The 15,660-nt window shown below is 56.6% G+C and overlaps 1 protein-coding gene across 2 annotated transcripts in view; it reads right to left on the bottom strand.

Annotated features, from left to right (window-relative positions):
- COL2A1 (collagen type II alpha 1 chain) overlaps positions 1-15,660 on the bottom strand; it is a 65,921-nt gene that overhangs the window by 27,258 nt on the left and 23,003 nt on the right. For both annotated transcript variants that reach the window (XM_050925470.1, XM_050925471.1), the window contains exons 16-24: positions 10,651-10,695; positions 9,697-9,750; positions 7,532-7,630; positions 6,565-6,609; positions 6,188-6,286; positions 4,011-4,064; positions 2,622-2,729; positions 2,116-2,169; positions 1,237-1,335 (exon numbers count right to left, since the gene is read on the bottom strand). In XM_050925470.1, the coding sequence (XP_050781427.1) occupies positions 1,237-1,335; positions 2,116-2,169; positions 2,622-2,729; positions 4,011-4,064; positions 6,188-6,286; positions 6,565-6,609; positions 7,532-7,630; positions 9,697-9,750; positions 10,651-10,695 (657 nt within the window). The remainder of the gene's footprint in view (positions 1-1,236; positions 1,336-2,115; positions 2,170-2,621; positions 2,730-4,010; positions 4,065-6,187; positions 6,287-6,564; positions 6,610-7,531; positions 7,631-9,696; positions 9,751-10,650; positions 10,696-15,660) is intronic.

Raw genomic sequence — 15,660 nt, forward strand, 5'->3', positions numbered from 1 at the left:
TCTCAGCTAGGACAGAGACCATCTCTCGCTGTGTGTCTGTGCAGCGCCTGGCACCATGGGGGCCCTGATCTCAGCTAGGACAGAGACCATCTCTTGCTGTGTGTCTGTGCAGCACCTGGCACCATGGGGCCCTGATCTCAGCTAGGACAGAGACCATCTCTTGCTGCGTGTCTGTGCAGCGCCTGGCACAATGGGGCCCTGATCTCAGCTAGGACAGAGACCATCTCTTGCTGCATGTCTTTGCAGCGCCTGGCACAATGGGGCCCTGATCTCAGCTAGAACAGAGACCGTCTTTCACTGTGTCTCTGTGCAGCGCCTGGCACCATGGAGGCCCTGATCTGTTAGGGCCTCTGGGTGCTACTGGAATACAAAGGAAAAGAAGGGAGCCTTTGTCATGCCTTGAGGAGCCCAGATGCAGGAATTATTCTCACTGCGGGGGAGGGGAGGCATGTGATTCTCAGTGGGGAGTGGGAATTCCTCACTGGAGCGGGATGCTTTGAATACAGTGAATATTCAGTGTCGAGGATCTGCCCCATATGATTCAGCCTCGCTGGGTCACATCACCAGCCGGAGGACTCCAGCAGCGGCCCCTTACCCTGGAGTCTGGCAGGGAGGGCTCAGCACTGTTTGAGCGCCCCCTATCGCTGGGCTGCAGGGCTGCACGTGGAAGGGGAGCAGTGGCACCCAGGTTGCTGTGGTTGGTGCCACCAGCTGGCACCTCGGGAGAGCTACATGTGCAGAAGATGGGATATCGGTGATAAACCGCTGACTAACAAAGCTCTGGGATTTCAGTGACAGGCTCCTCCTGGTTTTGACAATACCTGCAATACCCAACACTGGGAAACGTGGCTGCGTATCTGCAAGGGGCAGGGGGCCGGCACCGAAACCCAGCTCTCGACATCCCCCCCACCCAAAGTCTTATTCAGGCCCACTGACAGCCAGTGCTTCCCCTCACTGGTACCCACGTGGCGTCTCCTGCTTAGACCCTGGCTGAAGGGCACACAGCTGGCATTCCTCGCAGCACCGCATGCCAGCCCTGTGGGTGGGTCACTCGCAGAGTGATGCCTTGGGTTCTCTGGAGGCAGGCGAGATGCATTGGAAGTCAGGGCTCCATTTCTGCTTCCCCCCCACCCCCCAAAAAAACCATTGCTTTCTCTAAACATCTTAACCCTTTCAGTCCCAGTTGTCAAGGCCAAGCTTGGCTGGGAGCCGATGCCATCTCCCATTCATTCTCACCCTAGCGCCAGGCAGGCCAGGTTCTCCAGGACGTCCAGGATCACCAGTGGCTCCTTTAGGCCCCCCAAGGCCAGCGGGACCACGCTCGCCAGGGGCACCCTGTCCGGAGATAAGGAAGACATGCATGTTAGCCAACCCAGTTCTAGGGGGCACGAGGGGCAGGAGGCTGCACCACAACCAGTCTGGCTAGGGACAGGTGAGGCTGACGTGTCATCGCTAAGAGCCCCAGTCTGGCTCACACTGAAATCAACGTGACTAAGGCTGCTGAGCATTGGGTTGACTCCTGTAAAAAGGTGGGGGGGACTTTAAGGACTGGGGTGGGAACTCCTCTAAGCCAGCCCAATCCAGCCTCAAAAGATACGTGGGAGACAGGAGACACGGGCAATGGACAGATCTCACGCTATCCCTGTAGTCTCCAACCCCCTCTCCTCTCAGCTTCTACTTCAGAACCAGGAGAGCAGGGCACGCTGGAAAATGCAGTTCACTGGCGCAGCCCTGTGGCAATCCCACCTGGGGGCAAGGCATGCTGGGAAAGAAGGGACATATATAAACCACGGCTGAGAGAAGGCAGGAAGTTGGCTCTCTCCGGACAGAGCCCAGTGCCTTATATTAGGGTCACCTTATTTTTGCTCAGGAACGGCTCTGGGGGCAGATGTTGCTGAGCTGACCCGAGGAGTCATGCAGACAGTCGAGCGAGCCTCCTCCTGGGTGGATTGCACTAGACCCCAGGACACGAGATGTTCTTCCACCAATAAATTCCACCCAGGTGCAGCCTCTCCCAGGATAGTAAGATGCCTAGGCTGAGTCTATGGCAGGCGACCTAGATCATTTGCTACCCCCGTGGTCCACTCACGGAACAGGGGCAGTGGTTTCACTCACCTTGGGCCCAGCGAGACCATCCTGACCTGGGAAGCCGCGGTTTCCAGGAGAGCCCTAGGAAGGAGGAGACGACAAGGGTGGCATCAAGGTATTAGGTACCACTACGCTCCCTCCACTAGTTTCCCGGCACTGTACAGGCCAAGGAGATGGATGATCTCAGCAGTCCCCACCCCAAGCCAAAGACCTGTAGCTGAGGTCACTCTGAATTGGGAGGCCAGGGCTCGCACTGGGGTGGGTGTTACACTGCGAGCGAGTCCCACATGGCAGACACGCCATGAATGCCGGGGACTTGCACCATGATGGGCTCACATCATGGGGCTGCCGATCCCGCAGCTCCCCCCGGGTGGCCTTTACACCCTGAGTCCCAGGGATCCTGCCACCCGGGCCATTGCCCCATGTATCCCAGGGCTCGTGCCGTGGTGGCCATCACCGGCTTTCTGTCCCGTGCCAGGCTGCCAAGTGTGGTGATGCCACCAGCGCGGAAGCATGATGCTGACGGCACTTACTCTCTCTCCAGGGGGTCCGACAGGCCCAGCAGCACCGGGCTCACCACGGCCACCTCTCTTGCCTTCCTCGCCAGCTGGGCCAGGTGCTCCCTGTGGCCCTGCGGGGCCCTGTGGGGGGACACAAGGAGAGCATGCATTAGGCTTCCCCACCCTCTCACCCGCAGCCTAGGAAAGTGCAAGGGGCCTTCCTGAGCCAGCCACTGAGGTACATGGCCTCTATCATCTACCAGCTGAGGCATATGCCTTGCAGGCAGGCAGTGTGGTCTAGTGGGTAGGGTCTGGCCCTTGAAGCCAAGTGATGAGGGTTCAAAGTCTGCTGTGTGACTTTGGGCAAGTTGCATCCATTTCCTCTACTAACCTCTGCCTGGGTCATTCTGACTGCAAGCTCCCGCAGGGCAGGAACTGCCTGTACAGCCCCTAGCACCATGAGGTTCTGATCTCAGAAAGAGCCTCTCAGAGTTTTTTTAATAATAGCGACGTAGAAGGAACCCTGGCCAGATCCACCCTTCAGGACACTGTCCCCCTCTGGGAGATGTAAACAGGGGCACAACACTGTTCTGAACTGTTTGTGACAGCCCATCAGCACAAGGGTCCTGCATGGGGGGACAGATCCTGTGCTGGTATAAATCAGCTGTAGCTCCTCAAAAGTCAGAGCTGAGCTGATTTACATCAGTGGAAGATCTGGCCCCATTGTATTCAGGCTGGTTAATGGAGTGGTGAGAACGTTCTGGGACGCAGAGGCTAAATGCAACAGGAGGGCTATTGTTTGCCTTCCATGAGCTCAGCGAGAGGGCCCTGCAGAGCTTGCTAGCCAAGGGGCCAGTTAGGGGAAAAGGCTCATTAACTGTGGGAGAGACTCTCTTCTGCAAAGTGCGCCGTGAAGCAGGGAACAGGTGCACGAGGGAATGAGGGTTACCCCAGTGTGGCCAAGGGATGGGATTCAAACTACGCCCTGGGGAGGCAGTGCAGCCTAGTGTCTAGAGCGCTGGACTGGAACTCAGGAGACTGGATTCTGTTCCGGGCTCTGCCAGTGACTTTAGGCAACACCTTTCCTCTCTGCTTCCTCTTGCACTGGTTAGGCCATTGGTTCTTTGGGGCAGTATCTGTCACTCACTATGTTAACTGAGTGTCTACAGGCGAGATTAGGTCAGGACGTATGCTGTACATTGCTGCTCAGGGCTTGGGAGGAGAAGGTCGTCATTCTGTGCTCAGAGCCCGAGAGTCCTGCCCAGAGGACCCTCAGGGCGTGTGCTGGAGGGTGACGTCCAAGGGGCATCTGCACGGGCACAACTGCCCACCGCTGGGTTCGCGCTGGATGGCCCATCACTGTAGATCATAAGAATTCTTCAAACCATAGAGCACATTTGAGCTGGTTTGCTGGATACTCACAGATTCACCTTTGGGGCCTTGTTCGCCTTTGAAGCCTGCAATGCCAGGGTCTCCCTGCAGAGAAAGAGAGAGCTCGTCACTCATCGTCCCACACGCCCGTCCAAGTACAAACGCTGCTCAGGTGCGGATTTCCAAGGGAGCGGTGTTTGCACACCCTGAAATATCCGATGGCGTACGCTGATCCCTCTCCCCAGGGCACATGGCAGGGGGAGGGGGCTTTGGGGCACATGGCCTGGGACAGCAGCCCAGGGCAGAATTTGTGTAAGAGGTATCGTGTGCAGTGTCTGGCATGGGGGATAGGAGACCACATCAGGTGGAATCTGCGGTATGTGAGAGGGGAAGGCGGCAGCGGGAAGAGAATGTGGCCCGGGCGGAGGTTGTGGCAGGGCTGCCCAGAGGATTGAGCGGGCCTGGGGCAAAGCAATTTCGGGGGGCACTTCCATAAAAAAAAGGTTGCAATACTATAGAATACTATATTTTTGTGGGAGTCCCTCTGGAGCCCGGGGTCTGAGGCAAATTGCCCCACTTGCCCCCCCCCCCCGGGCGGCCTTGGGTTGTGGCATGTGTGTGGGGGTCAGCACCAGGGAGAAGCTGTTGGTGGGAGGGGTTAGCACTGGGGGGAGGCAACACCAGGGGGAGGCTGAGGGGTGTGTGTGGGGGGGTCAGCACCAGGGGGAGGCTGAGGTGTCAGGGGAGGCGGGAGTCAGCACCGGAGGGAGGCTGTGGCATTGGGGGAATTGGCACTGGGGGGAGGCTGTGGCATCGTGGGGAGGGGGTCAGTACTAGGGGGAGGCTGTGGTGTCTAGGGGTTGGCACAGGGTTAGGCTGTGGTGTCAGGGGAGTCGGCACCTGGGGGGAGGCTGTGGCATCGGGTGGCACCAAGGGGAAGCTGTGGCGTCGGGGTGGGGGTCGGCACCGGGGGGAGGCTGTGGCGTCAGGGCAGGGGTCGGCACCAGGGGGAGGCTGTGGCGTCGGGGCAGGGGTCGGCACTACTAGGGAGAGGCTGTGGCGTCGGGGTGGGGGTCGGCACTGAGGGGGAGGCTGTGGCGTCGGGGCGGGGGTCGGCACCGGGGGGAGGCTGTGGCGTCGGGGCAGGGGTCGGCACCGGGGGGAGGCTGTGGCGTCGGGGCAGGGGTCGGCACCAGGGGGAGGCTGTGGCGTCGGGGCAGGGGTCGGCACCGGGGGGAGGCTGTGGCGTCGGGGCGGGGGTCGGCACTGAGGGGGAGGCTGTGGCGTCGGGGCGGGGGTCGGCACCGGGGGGAGGCTGTGGCGTCGGGGCGGGAGTCGGCACCGGGGGGAGGCTGTGGCGTCGGGGCAGGGGTCGGCACCGGGGGGAGGCTGTGGCGTCGGGGCAGGGGTCGGCACTACTAGGGAGAGGCTGTGGCGTCGGGGTGGGGGTCAGCACTGAGGGGGAGGCTGTGGCGTCGGGGCGGGGGAAGGCTGTGGTGTCAGGGTGGGGGTCAGCACCGGGGGGAGGCTGTGGCATCAGGGTGGGGCTCGGCGAGGAGGAGGAGGCTGTGTTGTCGGGGCAGGGGGATGCTGTGGCGTCGGGGCGGGGGGATGCTGTGGCGTCGGGGCAGGGGTCGGCCCCGGGGGGATGCTGTGGCGTCGGGGCAGGGGTCGGCCCCGGGGGGATGCTGTGGCATCGGGGCGGGTGTCGGCACCAGGAGGGAGGCTGGGGCATCGGGGTGGGGGTCAGCACCAGGAGGGAGGCTGTGGCGTCGGGGCAGGGGTTGGCACCGAGGGGAGGCTGTGGCGTCGGGGTGGGGGTCGGCACCAGGAGGGAGGCTGTGGCGTTGGGGCAGGGGTTGGCACCGAGGGGAGGCTGGGGCATCGGGGTGAGGGTCAGCACCAGGAGGGAGGCTGTGGCGTTGGGGCAGGGGTTGGCACCGAGGGGAGGCTGTGGCGTCGGGGTGGGGGTCGGCACCAGGAGGGAGGCTGTGGCGTCGGGGCAGGGGTTGGCACCGAGGGGAGGCTGTGGCGTCGGGGTGGGGGTCGGCACCAGGAGGGAGGCTGTGGTGTTGGGGCGGGGGTCGGCACTGAGGGGGAGGCTGTGTAGTCGGGGCAGGGGTCGGCACTGCTAGGGGGACGCTGTGGTGTATGGAAGGGGGACACAGCATTTCTTTGTGCTCTGTGAACACGTCCCCTGTAACCGACATGCTCCCCCAGGTTCTTACCGTCTGACCTTTGGGACCCAGAGGCCCGGTTGCACCTTGAGGCCCGGGAGGCCCACGTGGCCCAGGGAAGCCAGGGGCACCAGCAATTCCAGGAGCGCCCTGTTGACAGCACAGAGGAGGCTGCGGTCATGAGGTACAAGCAAAGGGTCTGGCTGTCCCCTCGCCCCCCCTTTGCTGGAAAATCCACCACCTCCCTCGGCTCAGCACATCCATATGGCATTAATTCCCACGGCAGGGGGCGGATGTACCTGCTGAGCTGGGCCAAGGTAACTCGTAACCTGCCCCCCCTTTGCTCCGTGCACCCCACTGAATTCAGGCTCTGTCCACCCCACTGAATCCCCACTTCTCCTTGGGCGTCAAGGCCAAGTCCTACTCACAGCTGATCCTTTAGCGCCAGGGATGCCGTCAGTTCCAGGGTTACCCTAGAAGCAAGGAGAAGATCAATGAGTGACTAGCAAATCCCCTTCCAGTGGGCCAGGGAGATCCTATGAGGTGTCCGGGGGAGCTGTTGTACGTTCCACCAAAGAAACAGGAGCGAACTCAGCAAGGGGAGAATTACTCGACAAATTCCCCTCTGGGGAAACGCTAAGAGGGGTGTGACTAAGGCTAACGCCCTGCAGGGACTGGTGTCAATTGGACTAACAGCTGGAGGGGGGCCGTAGCAAGCCCTGCTAGACTGCAGCTGCAGCAGGAGAAGGGCAGGGTTAAATATATACTGAGGGACAGTTCGGGTAATGGAACCCGCTAGGAAAGGAAGCTGCATCTAGATTCCAGTCGATCAGGCACAGTTGATGGTGGGAGGGGTGGCTCTTGCCACAATGCAGGGGGAAGAGATCAGGGATGCTAACGGAGGAGGAAGGATGGCCTAGTGGATAGTGCTCTTCCTGTGTCACCTTGTGCCAGCCAGCTAGGCCCAGATCCTCAAAGGTATTTAGGCCCCTAACTCCCTTTGATCTGGGTGGGAATTAGGGACCTAAACATCTTTGAGGATCTGGGCCTTCAAGTCCAGCGTGCCTCAGTTTCCCCACTGGAAAATGAGGTTACTACTCCCCGTAGTATCACTCATGGTGGGAGTGGGCGTGAGGCCGAATGAGACTGGCTGACTGGGGCAGGAGAAGAGATACCACACCAAAAGGGGGTCGTGTTTGGAGGCGTTAAACTGGGCGGGGACCCTGTGCTCCTGAGGGACAGGAATTCTTCAGGTAACTCATCACCTGGGTGGGTTTCTCCTTCCTCTGTGACTATAGCCCTGACCCTCCCTTGAAGGCTTGGGGGCAATTAAGCACAAGAGCCCCCCGGGCTAGACCCCTCCTCTACTGTGGCAGAAAGGGGCAAGTTACTTACGGGTGCCCCTGAAGGTCCGGGGGAGCCGGGAGTGCCAGATTCACCTCTGGGGCCTTGAGCACCCTCAGGGCCTCGAGCACCAGTGGGGCCAGCTTCCCCCTGTGAAGGGAAAAGGAAAAGGGATGAGGAGAGCAGAATCCCACAGCGGAGAGGCAAGGCCTACATGCCATCCTGTTTGAACCACCCTGGCCCAGGAGGCTTCCGCGTGGATGGGGCTAGATGCTCTGTCCAGTTAAAAAGTGGAACAGCCTATAAACAGGAGTGGTAGCGTGGTTTAGCGGGTGATGCCTCTATGCCTGACCCCTGCCACTGACGGGTTGCGTGACCCTGTGCAAGTCACTTTTCCCTCCTACCCTTGGTCTACGTAGACTGTGAGCTCATCTGGGCAGGGTCTGTCTGTGCAGTGCCTAGCAAGGGGTGGTCTGATCTCAGTGGGGTGTCTATATACTTCCCAGCCTCGTCTCTCCGGTCACTCCAGTCATTCACGATACAGCAGCCCAGGGGGCGGTGAGTGTCGGTGAACCTTTCTAAGGAGATGCCAATGCAGGAAGGAATCCTCCTCCCAGCACCAGTACTTATGAGTGGCTTTCCTCTGTCTCTTTCGGAGCATTTGGGGCCACGATTTTCCAAAGTGGCTGGTGATTTCGGGGACCCCAACTGGAGACCCCGTTCAAGAAACCTGATTTCCAGCAAGTACTGAGGGACCCGCCCTTGGAAACCTAGGCCTCTTTAGGGGATTTCACACCAGGCAGCCAAAATCACTACATTTCTGGAAGATTGCTAAGATTTTGGAAAATCGCAGCCTTCCTCCACACATCCCTTGAGCCTGCATTAGCCAGTCCCAACCTGTCACCGGGACAGCTTTGCTTTTACTTGGGGATTTACTGATTTTTTTCAATAAATTCTCTCCTCTTGGGATTAAAAGACCCGGAGCTGAATAAACAAACTTCAAACACAGCTCTCCGCTCTCATCCACCCCCCAGCTGCATCGGGGAGGGGGAGATCATATGTCTTTCAATCTCCGTCGACGATCCCGCGCTGCTGCTCATAATGAGGATGATTATTACTGAACTGCCATTGTCTGCCTCTCCGTGACCGCATCGCCATGGTGCCCTGTGCTGTCTGGTAACTGAGGAAACCAGCCCTCGGTGAGAATAGCAGCCAGGAGCCAAATGCCACGTCTCCCAGCCAGACTCCTGCAGGGGGGAATTCCCAGGGAGATATCCCTCCTGATCTTCCAGGTCTCCCATGCATCTGATTAAAGAAATCACCAGGCTGGGACATGTGGGGGGAGGAGATAGGACTTATGTGGGTGCCCCTGGATGGGATGGAGGTGGCATTGGGAAATCTGGAGGGCAGGGGCTGCCTCCTTTCAGATTGTTCTGGCCCTCTGGGTGGTCATTTTTCAGCTGGATGCTTTGCCCCGGTTTTGCTGACTCTTTATTTGTTTAACCAGGGGCTCGATCCTGAGCCAGCAAAGCCGCTAAACACGAGATTCCCTATAAACCCGTGACTGGGTCCCGTTGGAGTTAATGCGATTGCCGCACGTGCTCAAAGCAAAGTGCGAATTCTGCTGATTCGGGGACGGAGCGCTCAGCATTTTCCAGGGTCGAGCCCCCGGGGCAGCCCTGTTTACTCCCTAGCCTCACCTTCCCTTTTTCTCTCCCTCACTCTGTTTTTCCTTCTCTTTCTCCTGCTCCCTCTCCTTCTCTCTCTCTTTCCCACTCTTTCTTCTTCCTTTTTTCTCCTTCTTTTCCCATTTTTTCTCTCCCTTTCTTTGTCTCTTTTCTCACTCATTCTTTCTTTTTCATTCAGTTTCTCTTCCATTTTCTTTCTCTCTTCTCACCCTTCCTTCCTTTCTTTCTGACATTTCCCCCCATCTTTTCTCTCTCTTTCTCATTCATTCTTTCTGTGATTCACTCTCCTCCCATTTTCTTTCTTTCTCTTTCTTTCACACTCGCTCCTTCGCATCCCATCTCTGCTCACTGTTCCAGCAGGTGACCCTGAAAATACATGTCAGGCTGGAGGTGAGCAAGGGAACTGAAGCGCTCAGTGGATTTTCACTGATGTTTGCAAAAAGGCCGGGGAAGGGCATTTCTGGCCAGCTCCACGCTCAGCTACGTGAAAAGTGTTTGAAAAGTGTTTGCCGGAGACTCATCACCTACCTTAGAGCCTGGGCCGCCAGGGAATCCAGGAGCTCCAGAGGGGCCGACAGGTCCCTGGGCAGAGAGAAACAGAAGTTAGAGTCGGCCCACAAGGAAAAGCAGCAAAGTCCAAATTCAAAGATCAGGCAGGATGCAGCCATTTGGGGACGGTGGGTGTACTGAAGCTCACAAAGGCACAGATAAAAGGGTTCCTTATCGGGTCGGGAGAGGTGGGGCGTGTTGCATGGTCCCCAGAGGGTTAAAATCTAAACCAGAGGGCCCATGAGCGGGGAGCTCCAGGGGAAGGAGTCAGGACAGCTGAGTAGCATGGTCTAGACAGGTGGGCCTCGCAGGGGCACTACCAAGAGAAGTGTGCCAGACATGGGGTATGCACCAGCCCAGAGCTAGCTGCAATCAGTCCCTACCCCTTAGCAGCACAAGTGCAGCAGACTAGTGACTATCTCCCGGCGGGGGAACTGTCACAGGGGGCTCTCATCCTATAGCTCATGCGCACACATTGCTGGGGACCCGCACAGAACACGGTGAGCACCACTGGAGGGCTCACTAACTATTTAAGGGGATACCATCCAATTCCTGTACTCTGCTGGGGGAAAGGTGGGTGGGCAATTGCTGGAGGGAGTGCATGTGTGTGATGTTTTCTGTCTTATTAAGGGCAGGTGAGTTCTTTGGGACAGGCCCCAGTGTTTTGTTCTGTGTTTGTCCAGGGCCTGGCACAACGGGACCCTGGGGCCGGGGCTGAGAGGTGCTACCACAATACAAACAATAAATAATAACTAGCGCTCCCGCGCTTAGGATGTGATGTGGAGAAAGCCCAGGGTACACGGGCCAGGGCCCATTTTAAAAAATATTTCCGACCATCTAAAACCACACACCATGAGAAGGTTTTCAGCAAAACCTTCCTGTGCAAAGACTGTCATTTTAGAAGATGTCATATACAGAAATCAAAGTACTTACAGGGGGGCCAGCGGGGCCAGGGAGACCATCGTTGCCACGAGCACCCTGTGGAAGCAAGGCAACTGGAGTCAAAAGAGAGAGCCTCCTTAAGAAGTGACATGACACGGGACTAGCTAACAGGTAAGACAGTGTGGTCTAGTGGGTAATGCACTAGACTGGGACTCGGGAGACCTGGTTTTTGTCCTCACCTCTGCCAGTAACCTTGGGTCAGTCATTTCCCCTTGATTTTTTTTTCCTGCTTAGATAGTTAGTTCTTTGGGGCAAGGAGTGTCTCTTGCTTATGCTTGTACAGCACCCAGCAGGGTGGGGCCCTGATCTCAGCTGGATCCTTCTTAATAAGAGGGTGACAGCAACCAGCGTCGCGTTACTCTGCTGGTCTGGACAATATCTGCTTAGGGGATGTGGGTGCAAAGAGGGCAGGGATTAGCCAACAGGTCGCACAAGTTCCTAAGTCAAGTTCCCCTCTAGTGTCAATCCATTGGTTTAAACGGCGCAGGACTGAATCTGGCTCTTTAGATTTTAAAAGAAGGGTGGTGATAGGCTGTGACTCCTTTCCAGGTAAAGCTCTGAGGGCAGATGCAGAAAGCAGGAGGGATTTTTGCAAGCCACTGGGGGCTGTTGCACTGGCGCAGCGAGGACAGTATAGGTTTAACATTGTCTCCACGTGGGCTGGCATCCTAAGCCACGGCCCCTAAGAGGCGCTGTGTAGGAACTCCCACCGGCAAAGCATTCCTTCCTTCACCAGTGTATTCTAAATACGGAGTAGAAATCAGTGGGGCCAGTTAACACCGTTCCATTGAAGTCCGGGGACCAGATGCCCAGCTTGTGTAAATCCGCTGTAGTTCCATCGAAGGCAGTGGAGACGCACCAGTTTACACCAGCTGAGGATTTGAAGTTGCTCTTTGACACTCAGCGGGCCTGATTCTGGTTCCACCTCGACCAGTGTTGGCACACTGGAGTCTCTCCACTGACTTCTGTAGAATTACTCCTGATTCTCAGCATCTGGCCTGTCTACCTCAAACAGGGCTAGACCGAGCAGGGATTTCAGCATCCCCCTGCAAGCCGCTAGTCCGCAGTGAAGCACACGATCGAGTAGCCGAGCAGCCATTGTTCCTTTCCTGCACCAGGCGGCCGCTGAGAAAGCGCCAGACACACTACAGAGGAGCAGTAAAGGGAGCCGTCCTGATCTTGGAGTAATCCACTGCCGCTGACGGCTTGACACCAGTGCGCACGGAGACCGGAATCAGGCTTTTGATGTGTCTGGATAGCAGCTGTGCTGTGCTTAAATAGGTAGCTGAAAAAGTATCCGCGCAGCCTTGCCGTGAGGAATTCATTACCCAGAAGAAAGGGGGGCATAAGAAGGAAATGAGATGAAAGCCTGTAATGCCAGGAAACAGTTCTTCAGACTTAGATCTGCTTTACTAGGCCACGGAGCGAAGTCCCAGGGGAAGCAGGAGGAGCCCTGGGCTGGACAAAAACCCTTTATTGTGAAAAACATCCCCGTGTTAGCTGGGTGCTGGAGACTGGACTGCAGATGTGGGCCCAGGTAGCTCTTTCCAGTCTGGCTCTGTGGGTCTCTAGATGTAGCAAACCAACCCTCCTGAAGATCTAGAATTGCCAGCCCGAAACATTGAGCTGTCGAGAGTCAGGCCTCAAAAAGATGAGATTGGCTTAAAAATATTAATTCTGGGCCTTTTCCTTTGTCTTCCAGTTTATTTTGCACTGGGATCATGTTTTTAAGCTTTTCTTTGCAACCATGCTGGCTAGAATCGTGCTGCTTTTTTTAAAGTGAAAGCTGAGCTTCTCTCATATTCCCATGACTCCAGTAGCTGGGGCTTTCAGAAAACCACAAAATATCGCAATGAAATCGCCAGAGTTGGCAACACAGAGATTGTCAGCGAAGGCTGACGCAGCCCGGGCTGTGTCCTGGATACCAAAGTCTCAGTTCACACTGATGCTGAATTCCACACCAGCCTGGATTGGCCATGCTTACGACACTAACAAATGCCAGCAACAGCTCTTTCAAAGATGCATGTGGCCTGCCAGGAGGTAGCTGCCCTCAGGGAAACTTTGGCCCAGGCCCTCAAAGGTATTTAGGCACTTAACTCCCATCGGGCTGAGGCTATCGGGGGATGGCAGGGCCCCAGGGCTCCACCATGTTCACCCACCCTTATCAGTATGATACCACAAGTATCTTCCCCAGCTCTTCATCGGCTTCAAGGCGCTTAACAGGCGCCTTGCAGGAATCAGGGGTTGGGGCCAAAATCTCTTGCCGAACTTCCCAGCCATTCCAGGAGTTTTCATGTGCTGCTCATCAAATGGGGTGGGGGGATTTTATGCTACACTATGTTACCAGCTGACAGCTGGAAGCCCTGGGGACTTATGAGAAAATGTAGGAAACTTGTCCAGGCATGACGGGCCTACCAGGTATTGCACTGAGTGCCTGAACCTACACAGATCACCTGTAGCTACGCCTCTTCCATGCGACACAGAGAGCACCTGTATCTGCAGCTTAGCTAGGCAACACACCTACTGCTTTCCTATGCAACGCTCAGATCTGCTAACCAATCTACAGAGCACCTGTACCTCCAGTTTTTCTATGCAACACAGTGAGCTCCTGTATCGGCCTTTGATAAGCACTGCACAGGGTGCCTGTCCCTAAACGTTTCCTAATTATGCAGAGTTTTTCCAAAGCCAGGTTCCTGTGCCTGACCACTTCCACTGCAGATCAAGGGCCTGCTTCCCTCTCGTACTGAGATAGCTCTCGAGCACATTTAATTACCTAAGGGACAGAACTTTACTCTTCTTACCATGCTGAAAATGGAGCTCAACCTTGCTGTGTTGCTCAGGAGAGAATTCACACCCCCCAGCGCCATAGTTAAGCTCACTTAGCTTCCCAGGGCTTCGCTGGGTGTCTCGGCCTTGCCCTAGGACCTCTGCCCAGGGCAGAGTTTCATACTCCAGGCAGGGATCCGCTCCACACGGCACAATATACCCACAACCTTGAAGAAGACAGCACCTCCCTGTAGCCTGCATGCAGAGAGCCTGCATCAGCTGCCCAGGGAGATGTCAGGGTCAGTCATGTCAGGCAGACATGGTGCTCGGCCAGGAGCTGAAGCGTTGGGAGGGCTCATTAGCAGCTCTCAGTGGAGCCAGGGCAGAGTTACCCACGACTGAGGGATGTTAGGGGCCTATCTTGCAGTGGCTTTTAATGAGATTTGGGTGCATAATCTCTTAGGCCCATTGAAAATAACAGTTTATGTAGCTCTGAAGGACATTCATAGAATCATAGACTATCAGGGTTGGAAGGGACCTCAGGAGGTCATCTAGTCCAACCCCCTGCTCAAAGCAGGACCAATCCCCAACTAAACCATCCCAGCCAGGGCTTTGTCAAGCCGGGCCTTAAAATCCTCTAAGGAAGGAGATTCCACCACCTCCCTAGGTAACCCATTCCAGTGCTTCACCACCCTCCTAGTGAGATAGTGTTTCCTAACATCCAACCTAGACTTCTCCCACTGCAACCTGAGACCATTGCTCCTTGTTCTGTCATCTGCCACCACTGAGAACAGTTTAGATCAGAGGTCCCCAATGCGGTGCCCACAGGTGCCATGGCACCCGCCAGGGCATCTATGTGCGCCCGCCTACTGGCGGCCAGACAAGCAGCCACAGAAATGCCGCCGAGAAGCAGCTGCCGCTGAAATGCTGCTGATTTTCGGTGGCATTTCGGTGGCGACGCCTCTTGATGACACTGCTTCTCAGTGGCATTTCAGCAGCCACGTGTCTGGTGGCCACGGTCCTCGGCAGTTAATCATTTGGCGCCCACCACACGGAAAGGTTGGGGACCCCTGGTCTAGAGCCATCCTCTTTGGAACCCCCTTTCAGGAAGCTGAAAGCAGCTATCAAATCCGCCCTCATTCTTCTCTTCTGCAGACTAAACAATCCCAGTTCCCTCAGCCTCTCCTCGTAAGTCATGTGCTCCAGCCCCCTAATCATTTTCAATGGCCTCCGCTAGACTCTTTCCAATTTTTCCACATCCTTCTTGTAGTGTGAGGCCCCTCCAGTCAGTTGCAATCTAATGGGAGTCGCTTTGGTGAAGCACACGCAGCCTGAGGCAACCCAGTGCATCTTCTTGTTGCAAACCAGGAGGCCTGACACAATCTGACACTACACAGGGCACTGCTGCCAGCTGTGCAGCAAGGTGCTTCCTAGTGCATGTCCCAGCACTACCTCCTGCACCTTACTGCACCACAATGCATATGTCCCTGCGCTGACTCCTGCACCTCACTGCACAATGCATATGTCCCTGCACTGACTCCTGCAGCTCACTGCAGCACAATGCATGTCCCTGCGCTGACTCCTGCACCTCACTGCACAATGCATATGTCCCTGCGCTGACTCCTGCACCTCACTGCACCACAATGCATATGTCCCTGTGCTGATTCCTGCACCTCACTGCACCACAATGCATATGTCCCTGCGCTGACTCCTGCAGCATACTGGAGCACAATGCAGAGCCCTGCGCTGACTCCTGCAACTCACTACACCACAATGCATATGTCCCTGTGCTGACTCCTGCAGCATACTGGAGCACAATGCAGAGCCCTGCGCTGACTCCTGCAACTCACTGCACCACAATGCATATGTCCCTGTGCTGACTCCTGCAGCTCACTGCACCACAATGCATATGTCCCTGTGCTGATTCCTGCACCTCACTGCACCACAATGCATATGTCCCTGCGCTGACTCCTGCAGCATACTGGAGCACAATGCAGAGCCCTGCGCTGACTCCTGCAACTCACTACACCACAATGCATATGTCCCTGTGCTGACTCCTGCAGCATACTGGAGCACAATGCAGAGCCCTGCGCTGACTCCTGCAACTCACTGCACCACAATGCATATGTCCCTGTGCTGACTCCTGCAGCTCACTGCACCACAATGCATATGTCCCTGTGCTGATTCCTGCACCTCACTGCACCACAATGCATATGTCCCTGCGCTGACTCCTGC

Source organism: Gopherus flavomarginatus, chromosome 16, assembly GCF_025201925.1.
Source record: "Gopherus flavomarginatus isolate rGopFla2 chromosome 16, rGopFla2.mat.asm, whole genome shotgun sequence".
Lineage (NCBI taxonomy): Eukaryota > Metazoa > Chordata > Testudines > Testudinidae > Gopherus > Gopherus flavomarginatus.